We start from the raw sequence: 12,821 nt of genomic DNA on the forward strand, positions 1-12,821 counted from the left end.
TACAGGGCATTATTCTGAGTGAAATAAGTCAAACACAGAAGGGCAAATACTGTATGATTTCACTTAACGTGAAATATCTAAAGGAGTCACACTCATGGTAGCAGAGAACAGATTGGTGGTTAGGAGGGGCTAGGGGGAGAAGGAAATGGGAAATTGCTTTTCAATGGATATAAAGTTTTTGTTATATAAGGTTAGTTCTGGAGACCTGCTGTAAAACCTAGTACCTGTAGTGACCAATAGAGTGTTGTGCAGTCCAAGATGCATTAAAAGAATGGATCTCATTTTATGTGTTCTTACCAAACACACACACACACACACACACACACACACACACACAAACAGGGAAATTTTTGTAGGTGAAATGTTTGGTATCTTCATTGTGGTGATGGTATTATGGGTGTAAGGTGTATATATACGTACAAACTTATCAAGATGTATATACTAAATGTGTGCAACTTTTTGGTCTATCCATTATACCTCAATAAAGCTAAAATTAAAAAAGAAAGTGGGTCCTGGCAACGAAAGGGTCTCTGTTAACCAAGTTGGGTGACGGGTGTAGGTCAGGGTGGGCCAGTTAGGTAGAGCTGGGGTGAACTTCAATTCCTGTACATAGAGGACTGAGATCAGGGGATTGAGAGAGTCTGAGGCCGACAGTCTGGAGAAGATGGGGGTGTGTGGCTTCCCTGGGGAGGTCCAGAACATGTATCAGCTGGTGGCTGTGAAACAACACTTACAGGGAATTTTTGGAGTAAAAGGCAGCATGCCCTGGGATGCAACCACTCCCTCCATCCTGCCTGTAAACATGCCAGTGAAACCCCCTTGGAGAGAGATACCATGTCTTGGAGGGAGGATTTCTTTGGTGGGGGTGGGACAAAATTCTAAGGCCAGCCTCTACAACATCTAAGGGGAATTGAGTTCTCATTACATGCCAGGCATTGTTCTAAGCACCCTAGGCACATGCCCTTAATCTAGCTTTGCAATGACTTCAGGAAGTGAGTGCTGGTAGCATGATCCCAGTTGTGCAGATGAAGAAACAGAGACACAGAGGGGCGCCTGGGTGGCTCAGTTGGCTAAGCATCTGACTTCGGCTCAGGTCATGATCTCGTGGTTTGTGGGTTCGAGCTCCGCATCAGGCTCTGTGCTGACAGCTCGGAGCCTGGAGCCTGCTTCCGATTCTGTGTCTCCCTCTCTCCCTGCCCCTCCCCTGCTCACACTCTCTCTATGTCTCTCAAAAATGAATAAATACTAAAAAAAAAAAAAAAAAAAAAAAAAAAAAAAAGAGAGAGGCACAGAGAGGCTAAGTAACTCGCTCCACTTCCCAGAGCTAGGCAGGGGCAGAGCTGAGATTCAACTCAGGCTCTGGGCTCCTGCTGATAACCTATCAACCCACATGACCTCTCTTTCAGAAATCCCACACGTGCTGCATGCATGGAGGTGCCATTGACAGCGACAGGTTTACAGTGACAACGACTGGAGGAAAGGGTACCTTTTCTTCCAGTAGATGCTGCTCCCCAGATATGACAGTCCAGTAGAAGGGGTGATATGTTACTTGGTCATTTGGGGGGCAATCTAGACCGACTGCAGGATTTGGGACACAAAGCCCTATGGGCTAGCGGCAACCCTTTACGAATGGGAGGGAGGGCAATACTACCTCTTTTTGGGTTTCCCTTTATGAGTTTCTGGTGGTTGTGAAATTACCACGAATTTAGTGGCTTAAAAACAGAAATGCATTCTCATATGGTTCCGTAGGCCAGACGTCCAAAGTTAGCCTCACTGGGCTAATATTAAGGTTATCAGTGGGGCTGCTTCCTTTTGGAAGTTCTAGGGGAGAATCCATGCCCTTCCACTTCCGGCTGTCAGAGGTGACCCACATTCCGCGGCTGACGGTCTACCCTCAAAACGAGCAGTCGAGTATCTTCCTTCCCTTCTGGTCTCCTGCCACCCTCTTAAAAGGACGCCCATGGTTAGAAGAGGCTCGCTTGTATAATCCAAGATAATCTCCCCATCTCAAGATCCTTAGCATAATCCGTATCTGTAAAGTCCCTTTGAGCATGTGACGTTGCTTGGGACATGACACCTCAAAACATGCCGCTGTGGCATGTTGCTTATTTTATAGAGTGGAAGGCACTTGAGAAACAGCACTTGCAGGAAGGGCTTTCTGACCTACCTTTTCCTGCTTAGAATCAGGCCGTAACATTTCCCCCGCGAGAGAGGTGCCCTCCCTGTGCCAGGAAGCGAGGGATGTCCTTACCACCAGACTGGGAATGCACGCTGAAATGGATCTGTATAAACACACTCATTGGAACGGCCCTTGGCTTCCCCCAGTTATCCCTCCAACAGACTTCCTAGTCACTTTCGCACCATTCACCATCCCTAGCCCCAACCCCTCCGTCTTGTCCCTTGACAAAGTCGTCATTTCTTTGTCGAAAAGGCACAAAAGCTTTGTGCTCTGGTGTCACTTTCCTGGATCTTTGTTCTCTTGCGAAGTCTCCCGTGTACATGTTGCAGGGTAATGAAACTTGTCTGCTTCTCTCCTGTTAATGTCTTATGTCAGCTTAATTCTTATTCTTGGCCAGAGACCCTAAGAGGGTAGAGGTGAAGTTTTTCCTCCCCTACGCTCATGAGGTAACATATTCACAGGCTGCAGGGGATTAGGACGTTGACATCTTTGGGGGGCTGTCGTTCGTCCATCCGTGCTGCCTGCATTAAAGAGGGTGCTAGTTGTGATCAGTTACTTACACAACTGCATTCATGGACCATTTTGAATAGTTTTGTTTGTCCAATGAATATATTCTCAGCTGGGCTGTGGACTGCTTAGCGGCAGGGTCCTGGCATATTTCCTAATACATTTAAATTTCCCTTCCCCCGACTTTGGTATAATAATTACTTTGCAGAAGTGGCCTAACACTACACCTGCCCAAATGATGAATGTAACTCACAGAGCCAAGTAGTAAAACATATAGGTTGAAAAGCGTTTCCTAGTTCCTGAGGCTCAGGCAGCCGGGGCACCACCACATTTTCTTTTCTTTTCTTTTTTTTTCTAAATCTTTTTAACATTTATTTATTATTGAGAGACAGAGAGACACAGAGCATGAGCAGGGGAGGGGCAGACAGGGAGGGAGACACAGAATCCGAAGCAGGCTCCAGGCTCTGAGCTGTCAGCACAGAGTTCAACCCAGGGTTCGAACCCACGAACTGCGAGGCCATGACCTGAGCCAAAGTCGGATGCTCAACTGACTGAGCCACCAAGGTGCCCCGAGAGCTTATATTGTTTTGATAGACTTTATGATCTACCACCTGCCTCTGCAACTAAACAGCTGTGAGACTTGAACCAAGTCCCATAACCTCTCTGTGATGGTATTTTGTATCATTCACATGAAGAATTTGGTACAATAATGCAGGTAAAACCATTTTAGCTTGATGTGAGGCTAGAGTAAATGTAAGCTTTGGTTGATATTATGGCTATTGGTATGATTGATATGATGGCTATTGGTATTGCTATTTGATCTGGAGCCGGAAGGCTGGACGGGACTTCAGAGTTGGGAAACTGTCTACACAGAGGTGGCGACTGAAGCCACAGGATCAAGAGATTCCGGGAGCGGGAGCAGAAAGACGAGTCCTTGAGCAGAATCCTGTGGGAGGAGCATAATGGCAAAGAACTGGAGCCAGGCGGCTTGGGTTGGAGTCCTGACTGCCATTTACAAGCTGTGTGACCTTGGGCAGGTAACACAATCTCTCTGTGCTCGTTATTCTCATCCCTAAGATGAGGAAAATACCGGTACCCACCTCATCGGCCCATTGTGAGGACTGAATGGGTTAATACATACAAGGTGCATAGTGAGTGCTCGAAAATGTTGCTTGTTATTCATATTCTTGGCACAGGACAAAGAAAATGGAGGGGGGGCAGAGAGAAGGGCAAGAGAGGTAGAGAAAAAGTCGGATCAGTGCCAGGTCACATAATTATCAAGGAGGAGAGGGTGTCAAACAGAAAACCTGTGAAGATGAATATGAACAAGTCCTTGGATTGGACCATCAGGAACATTTTAGGGATATTTGACAATGCAGTCTGAACAGGGTGGTGAGGAAAGAAACCATAAGCCAAGGGGAAGAAGAGAATTTTTTTTTTTAATGTTTATTTATTTTTGAGAGAGACAGAGACAGAATGCGAGCGGGTTGGGGCAGAGAGAGAGGGAGACACAGAATCTGAAGCAGGCTCCGGGCTCCGAGCTGTCAGCACAGAGCCCGACGCGGGGCTTGAATTCATGAGCTGTGAGATCATGACCTGAGCCGAAGTTGGACGCTCAACCAACCGAGCCACCCAGGCGCCCCAGAAGAGAATGTTTAAAGCAGAGCAGAAGAAAGAGAAGGAAAAGACAGCTGATTGTTGAACCGACTAGCTCGGTTCAACCCCAAGGTCACAGTCAATCCCAAGGTCACACATACCTGGAAGGAGTGATGGCCCTTGCATTCCTGCATGTAGGTAACCTTTGCCAGCCAGCTCTTGAAGCTCCTCACTGTGCTTTTAAGCTGACCACCTCTCTGACTGCAAGGAAGTATTAGGAGACTTGATACACATACCTTAGGTTAGCTGACTAAGGAAATTTCTATAAAAGGGAACTTGTTTTTATCTTTCACCACCAGACCCATGGTTCTGCTTTTTTGTTTATTTTCTGTACGTTTTCTGCACTCATTTTCATATGCTCCTTTGGTGGTAGGTTTTCATAGCTATTGTTGATTGCCCTTGGGGTGACAGAATCAACTGACCCTAGGAGAGGAATGCCTTTTAGTTACAGAGCATTATCTGAGGAGTGGGAAGTGACTTTGGCGTCAAAATCAAGCTTAAATAACGCTGTGGTTTTGAGTTGGGTAAGCCAGAATTTAGGGTATCTCTGTTGGTATCTCAAGTTACGGAAGCAGTCATTTTCACAAATGTTGGTATTTTTACCTCCTTAGCAGATGGCACTCCACAGATCTGGCTGGAGTCTCAAAAATCCAGTCCAGGGTGATAACTTATTTGGTTATCTGGAGCAATCCAAACCAATTGCAGGATTTGGGAGAAAACCTTAAGTCCTTCCCTCCTCCGGCAAATATTTATCGAGACAAATATCACTAAGTGACAGGATCTGTGCTACTTTCTAGGGATACAGCAGTGAACAAAATTAACACAATCTTTTCTGTTAAGAACTACAGAGGAAGGGAACTTGGAGGAAAAGCAGGTTTTTGGGGGGAGAGACAGGGTTAAGTTTTGGATAAGTTGATTTTGAGGTACTGTGATTTCAACATTCATTATACATACAGTCAATCTGGTTCACGCACAAAAGAGAGGGCTCTCCTCCCTGCTATCTATCAGACTGCTGTCTTTGCTACTGTTGACTTCGTGACAGTTTGTTCATTTTCTTATGCTGATTCCTACCCCTGACACTCGATTCGGGTTGGAAAGGTTCTCTTTGCTTCCTCCTGGTCCATCTCAGCCTAGCTGTGATGTTTAATAAAGCTCTACTGAGGTCAAGAGTAATGTGATCCTATTAAATCTAAGTCAGATCCTGCTCCTCCTCTCCTGAGAGCCTTCGGGAGTCCCAGTTCACTTAGAATAAAAGCCAGGGTCCTCACCATGGCCCATAAGTCCCTGCACGATCTGTCTCAGTCATCTCCTCGCCCTCGTCTCCTCCCAATCTCCCCCACCCTGCACTCTGCTTTCTCTGCCTCAGCCACCCTGGCTCCTTGCCTTTCCTTGGACATGCCAGGCACACTCCCGCCTCTGGGCTTTTGTACTTCTTGTTTTCTAAACGCTTTCTGCCTAATGCTGTTCTACCTAAATGCTTTCGCCCAGATTCCTGCATGCGACCACTTGGCTCGCTGGCTCGCTTCAAGTCATTGCTTACGTGTCCCCTCTTTAGTGAGGTCTCCCCTGATCTCCCTGTCTAAATCTTTCTCTGTCTCTTCTTCCCTTCTTCTGTCTCTGTCTCTCTCTCTCACACACACCCTCCATCCACTTTCCCCACTTGTTTCTATCCAGTGCACTCACCACCTTCTTTTTTTAAAATTATTTATTTGAGAGTGAGAGACATAGAGACAGAGCATGAGAAGGGGAGGGACAGACAGAAGAGACACAGAAGCAGGCTCCAGACTCTGAGGGGTCACCACAGAGCCCGATGCAGGGCTCGAACTCATGAACTGTGAGATCATGACCTGAACTGAAGTTGGCTGCTTAACTGACTGAGCCACCCGGGCACCCCATCACCACCTCCTACTATACAAAACAATTTATTTCCTTTATTCTGTTTACTATCTCTCTGCCCTACTAGAATGCCAGCTCTATAGGGCAAGTAATTTTGTTTGGTTTATTCATCGCTGTATTTCCTGCACCTCACACATGGGTCTGGGACATAATAGGTGCTCAATCAATACTGATTTAATGACACAGAGATCTGGCTGGAGGGCAGTTATCAGTTGCTCTCAGAAGTGGCTGCCCTTGGTGACTTCAAGTTCCTGACTATCCTGACTAGCCCTTGAGAGGTCTCTTGGTGGTGGTGGGGCTGGTAGCTTGGCTCTCAACAATGGGGAAGTCCAGGTGTCTACAGATCCCAGAGTCCAGGCTTGACCTCCACCCTAACCCCAGATTGCACCGCTCTATTCTAGACACAGGGGATAAAACAGTGAACAAAACAAAAATCCCCATTCTCATAAAGTCTTTTTTCTTTGCACATGCTGTTCCCTCTACTTGGAATTCATTCCTCTCTAATGCTAGGTGCACTTCCTCAAGACCCAGAAGCATTTCCTCCCCCCAAAACCTTCACAATTATCCCAAAGCTAGCCCATACTAACTGATAGAAAATTCCTCATAGTGTGGCTACCTCGGGCCAGTTGCCTGTAAGAACCCGAGGTAGGAATTGGGATCGACATGATGTGTTGGGGGACAGTAGGGGCTGGGGTGCCCATGAGTTGTTGGAGGAGAACTCTCTCGGGAGAAGGATATTAAGGAAGCATGATAGGCAGGGGAAGGAGCTAAATGAGGTGGTCTCAGTAGGAGTCTTAGCCTCGGTTTCATTCCCTGGGGGAGCTCTGGAGCGTGCACCATGGCTTTGATCCATCGGGAGGCAAGGCCTTTTATCCCCTGGGTCCATCAGTCACTGGCTGTGGGCTGCCCCTTGGGGTGGCGTGGGGGACAGAACCTGACAGGCACAGTGATGGATGGGACCCGGGCAGAGTGCCAGAAGCAACCACCCACAGCACCCAAACCTTTCTCTGTGTATACCCATTGTCTCAAATGTTGCTACTCTGCCGTAGCCTGCTTTCCTTATTCTCTCTCCTGAGCGCAGTCCCCAGTAAATCACAAGCCTAGGGAGCCTGACCTAGTAGAATCCCTCCCTTATTTGGTTGTCACCAAAAGAAAGTAGGAAAAAATAATTCAAGGTTCCTAACTCTTTATGATTTTACCTGAAACAAGATTTAGAAATAATATTATGCCAAGGCACAAACAAGATCCCTCAGCAATCTAATTTTATTGACGACGACGACGGTTAAATCCTATTTGGACCTAGATACAGAGTACTTAGTCCTTACACCATACTGCCACCTTCTGGGAAAACTAAGGAATAAGAAATTCAAAGTAGCTTCAAACGTTTGGTTTGTTAAGCAGGACTGAGGATGAAGATTGAAACCTTTAGAGTGTAAGGAGCCGAGGCCAATCCTACAGAGTATTAACCAGTCCTTTTTATGTTATCTTAAATATACTATTATATTCTTATTGCATTTGCAAATTGAGGTCCACAGATATTATTGAATTAATAAGCTAAATTTAGTAATAGGCATAGGAAATGGGGGTTAGGAACCTGGTCTTCATATTTATTCATCTATCCACCCTTCCATCCATCCATCCATCCATCCACCTATCCATCTTCCTTCTTTCCTTCCTTCTGTCCATCCATCCATCTTCCTTCCCTCCTTCTGTCCATCCATCCATCATCCATCATCCATCCATCCACCTATCCATCTTCTCTTTCCTTCCTTCCTCCTGTCCATCCATCCATCATCCATTCATCATCCATACATCCATCCACCTATCCAACTTCCTTCCTCCCTTCTTTCTTTCCTTCCTTCCCTCCTTCTGTCCATCCATCCATCATCATCCATCCATCCTTTCTTCCATCCATCCACCCATCCATCTTCCTTCCTCCCTTCTTTCATTCCTTCCTTCCTTTTCTCCATCCATCCACCCATCCATCTTCCTTCCTCCCTTCTTTCATTCCTTCCTTCCTTTTCTCCATCCATCCACCCATCCATCTTCCTTCTTTCCTTCCTCCTGTCCATCCATCCATCATCCATTCATCATCCATACATCCATCCACCTATCCAACTTCCTTCCTCCCTTCTTTCTTTCCTTCCTTCCCTCCTTCTATCCATCCATCCATCCATCCATCATCTATCATCCATCCATCCTTTCTTCCATCCATCCACCCATCCATCTTCCTTCCTTCCTTCTCTCCTTCTGTCCATCCATCCATCCATCCATCCATCCATCTATCCCTCCATCCATCCCACAAATGTTTAGGATATGCCTTCTCTGTGTTTGGTGATTTCATGTCAGATTGATAAATTTTACTCAACCTTAACTTTCTCACATTTAAAATCCTGCCAATCCATTTACTCTTCAGGAGAAAAAATACATCCATGGCATTAATAAAATTTGATTTTCTTCCCTTGGTTTTTAAAAAAAGTTTATTTATTTATTTATTTTTTTAATTTTTTCAACGTTTTTTATTTATTTTTGGGACAGAGAGAGACAGAGCATGAACGGGGGAGGGGCAGAGAGAGAGGGAGACACAGAATCGGAAACAGGCTCCAGGCTCCGAGCCATCAGCCCAGAGCCTGATGCGGGGCTCGAACTCACGGACCGCGAGATCATGACCTGAGCTGAAGTCGGACGCTCAACCGACTGCGCCACCCAGGCGCCCCCCCAAAAAAAGTTTATTTATTTATTTGAAGAGAGACAGAGATAGCATGAGTGGGGGAAGGGCAGAGGGAGAGACATGGGAGGGGTGGAAAGAGAGGAAGAGAGAGAATCCCAAGCAGGCTCCATGCTGCCAGCGCAGAGCCTGACTCAGGGCTTGAACTCACCACACCATGAGATCATGACCTGAGCCGGAACCAAGAGCAGGACACTCAACCAACTGAGCCACCCAGGCACCCCATTATTCCCTTTAATTGCTAAAAAAACATTCTTTTTTTAAAAAAAGTTTATTTAGTATTTATTTTGAGAGAGACAGAGACAGCATGAGTGGGGGAGGGGCAGAGAGTGAGGGAGACAGAAAATCCCAAGCAGGTTCCGCCCCGTCAGCTTGGAGCCCGATTTGGGGCTTGAACTCACGAAACCATGAGATCATGACTGAAATCAAGAGTTGGATGCCCAACTGACTGAGCCACCCAGAGCCACCCAGGAGCCCTCCAAATACATTCTTATGTAAGTAGTTCTAGGGAATAAAAACAGAGTTGGTGCGGGGCAAGTTTGGGAATAGGTAAATGCCACAGGAGACAAATAGGGATGTTGCTGTGTAATTAACTCCTAATGCTGATGTATTTTGAGTAGTTGTTGTAAGATACACTGTGAAATTACTTCTGCATCATTCGGTACTGTTTTACCACTGCACTTTTAATGACTTCACCATACACGGAATTACTCAGTCCTTTACAGATGCATGGGTAGGCTGATTCCAGTTACCTCGTAACCCAAAACGCTGCAATGAACAGCCTTATGTTTTTAACACAGATCCTGGGTCAATGTTTCTTTTTTCTTTAACTTTTAAAAAATTTATTGAAGTGCTCTTTATACCCACTGCGGGGTTTGAACTCACAACCCCAAGATCAAGAGTCGCGTGCTCTTCTGACAGAGCCGGCTGGGCGCCCGGATCCCGCGTAAATATTTCTATGGGAAAACTCACTGGAACTGGGTCAAAGGGTAAACACGCCGGAAATTCCGATTATTTTGTCCCAGTGGTGCTTTAAAAAGATTTGTGATTTACATTCCCTCCTGCTTTGATGGACTCTTCTTCACCTCTTTGGCGAGGGAGGGATTCCTGCCTGACAGTTGTGGGCATGACCTCCGACGCCAGACAGAGGAGAGTCACCGTAGTTTATGAGTCACGTATACTCAGTTCAGGGGAGGAGGAAGCCACACGCCACACAGGGCCCCAGAGGGCTGCACTCAGGAACACTGTGCACGGCTCCTAGGCAGGCTTTGTAGTAACAAGAGGGAGAGGGGTCTCCTGGTGCTGCTCCCGTCCCCCGACGGGAGGATGTGATGGGCTCCTCTGAATCATTCTGCAGGCTGGCAGGGCGCTGAAGCCTGCTACTCAGGACCCAACAGCAACTGCGCCTGGTCCCCAAGATAAGGAGGATGGTTTCCACAGGGGATCTTTTCTGTGGGAGCAGACTGGGGAGGCAAACTTATGGTTGGGTCAATCCAGGCTATCCCAGTTTCCCCAGACACCAGGGCAGCACGTGATACCGGACCTTGGGGCACCTGGGTGGCTCCTGGGTCGAACATCCGAATTCGGCTCAGGTCGTGATCTCACAGGTCACGGATTCTAGCCCCGCGTCGGGCTCTCTGCTGTCAGCACAGAGCCTGCTTTGGATCCTCTGTCCCCCCTTCTCTCTCTGCCCCTCCCCCGCGCATCCTCTCCCAAAATAAGTAAATAAAAACCTTGAGAAAAAAAATACTAGACTTTACTTTTAGGCCTTATACCAAAAGTCCCAAATGCGTTCGTCTACCCTCACCTGTGGCTTTGGGTTTCACGGCCTCAGTTGCCCATGGTCCAGACGTGGTTACCAGCCTAGCGCTACGTCACTACGCCTACGCCATTCAACTCACTTCATCTTTGCCCACGGGGAGGGCCTCACAGAGGCATTTTGTCATCTCACGTCATCACAAGGAGAAAAGGGGTGCGTGCGGGGCAATCAGACATTTCGAGAGAGAGACTCTGATTCCGGGATACTGTTACAACTGCTCTACTGTATTGTTGGTTGTTGTTGTGCAAGTAGACGGGTCACGACGCATCTGGGGGCACGGGACCTTCGCACGCCTGGTCTCCTTCCCTCTGCCACGTCGGCGTTCCCTGCCACTGATGTGACTGTGAGGTTGGAGCTGAGGTTTGGGCAAGCGGCCCCCAGACCGGAGGACCAAGGACATATTCTTGCCCTGTTGGAGAGATGCGGGGGACGGTATACCTCGCCACAACCGTTAGCTTGCCAAGCAGTCTGCTCAACGGTCATGGCGTCTTTTGGGCACAAGACGCGTCGGTCTAGACTGGTGCCGCTGACGGGTGGCTGAATGACGACCTCACGAACACTGAATGCTTCGTACGCTTTGTATATATATATGCAACACATCAGAGTATCTCTCTCTCAACCTTCCCTTCTATGTTCAACACACACAGGCACGATCTACTTCCTTTTACTTAACACGTCTTCTGAATTTTACCTACGTCTTGAACTTATTTACTAGAAACCTATCTATACTTAACACATCTGATGAGTTTCATGTCTTCCATTTGTATTCTTGTTTTCTACGGCAGAGATTGTCTCAATCTCTGGGACATTCCTGATTTTGACAATGTTAGCATTAGGGAGATACCATAGTGTCCTAACATAATTCTGGGAACAAAGAGACCTCTTTAAAAAAAATTTTCATATGTATTTTTTATTTTGAGAGAGAGAAAGAGAGAGAGAGAGAGAGAGAGAGAATATGAATGGGGTAGAGGGATAGAGGGAGGGGAGAGAGAGAGAGAAAGAGAATGAATGGGGTAGACAGAGGTAGGGAGGGAGAGAATCCAAAACAGTCTCCATGCTCAGTGTGGAGCCCAACATGGGGCTCGATCCCACAGCCCTGGGATCATGACCTGAGCCAAAATCCAGAGTCTGACCCTCAACCCACTGGGCCACTCAGGTGCCCCTCATCAGTTCTTTTTTTTAATTCTTCAGACATGAGCACATGCTCTGCACAATGTGTTGAGTTAGTTTTACTGGAATGGATCAACCTCATCTCTCTCCACGTCTCCCCTCCAATTCTCCACTGGAACGCCCCTGCAGGAAGGCGCTTTGTAACCCTAGCACTTAGCATGTAGCAATCAACCGAAGCTGTCTCAGTATTTATTGAAAGGAAGAATACCCCTATGTGCCTGATATATAAAGAACATCAGGGAACTGGTTACAGTGGTTATTTCTGGAAAATTTTAGAGAGGGATTGAGACCCCCATTTGAACTTTCCCTGTGTGTGTATCATCTATACTATATAACACATCAGTAAAAAAACAAAAAGAAGAGTCCGATCTTTTATTGTCTTGAACATTTTTTCACATGTTATTTTCAGTGAGAAAGGTAAGCTGGAGGAGAAACAAAATATATAATCCTCATCTTAGAAGAAATTAGACTGAGAAAGAAATCCTACCTAGGGGTATGTTTTTGTAGGGGTGTGCGTTGACCCAAAGGATCAGAGCAGAGGTGGGAGAAGTTAAACAGAGCGTCCCAACTAGCCGGCGAGATCCCTCCCGTTTCCCCGCCCACCAAGCCCGGGACCCGCCCAATCCCCGCCCATCAGCCGAAGCCACGCCCCCAGCCCTGTCGGTCCGTCAAAGGCCCCACCTCTGCGTCCCCTCTCCAGGTCCAGTCCGACCCCATCCCACAGCGTAACCTTCACCCCGCGGGGAAGGAAACGAGGACTTCTCCTCCGAGGCTGGATGAAAAAGGAGTCAACACGTCTCTCACTGCCTGAAGCACCTCCGGCCCCGAGAGCCGCAGCGCCGGCCACTTCCGCTCCTGGCGTCCGG

At 47.3% G+C, this 12,821-nt stretch overlaps 1 protein-coding gene across 4 annotated transcripts in view; it reads right to left on the reverse strand.

Annotated features, from left to right (window-relative positions):
• The window catches only part of ADGRE3 (adhesion G protein-coupled receptor E3), a 47,062-nt gene extending 42,479 nt beyond the window's left edge, over nt 1-4,583 (reverse strand). For all 4 annotated transcript variants that reach the window (XM_042978409.1, XM_042978408.1, XM_042978406.1 and 1 more), the window contains exon 1: nt 4,444-4,583. In XM_042978409.1, the coding sequence (XP_042834343.1) occupies nt 4,444-4,468 (25 nt within the window). In that variant the 5' untranslated portion in view covers nt 4,469-4,583. The remainder of the gene's footprint in view (nt 1-4,443) is intronic.
• Nucleotides 4,584-12,821: the final 8,238 nt, after the last annotated feature.

Source organism: Panthera tigris, chromosome A2 (assembly GCF_018350195.1).
Source record: "Panthera tigris isolate Pti1 chromosome A2, P.tigris_Pti1_mat1.1, whole genome shotgun sequence".
Taxonomy (NCBI): domain Eukaryota; kingdom Metazoa; phylum Chordata; class Mammalia; order Carnivora; family Felidae; genus Panthera; species Panthera tigris.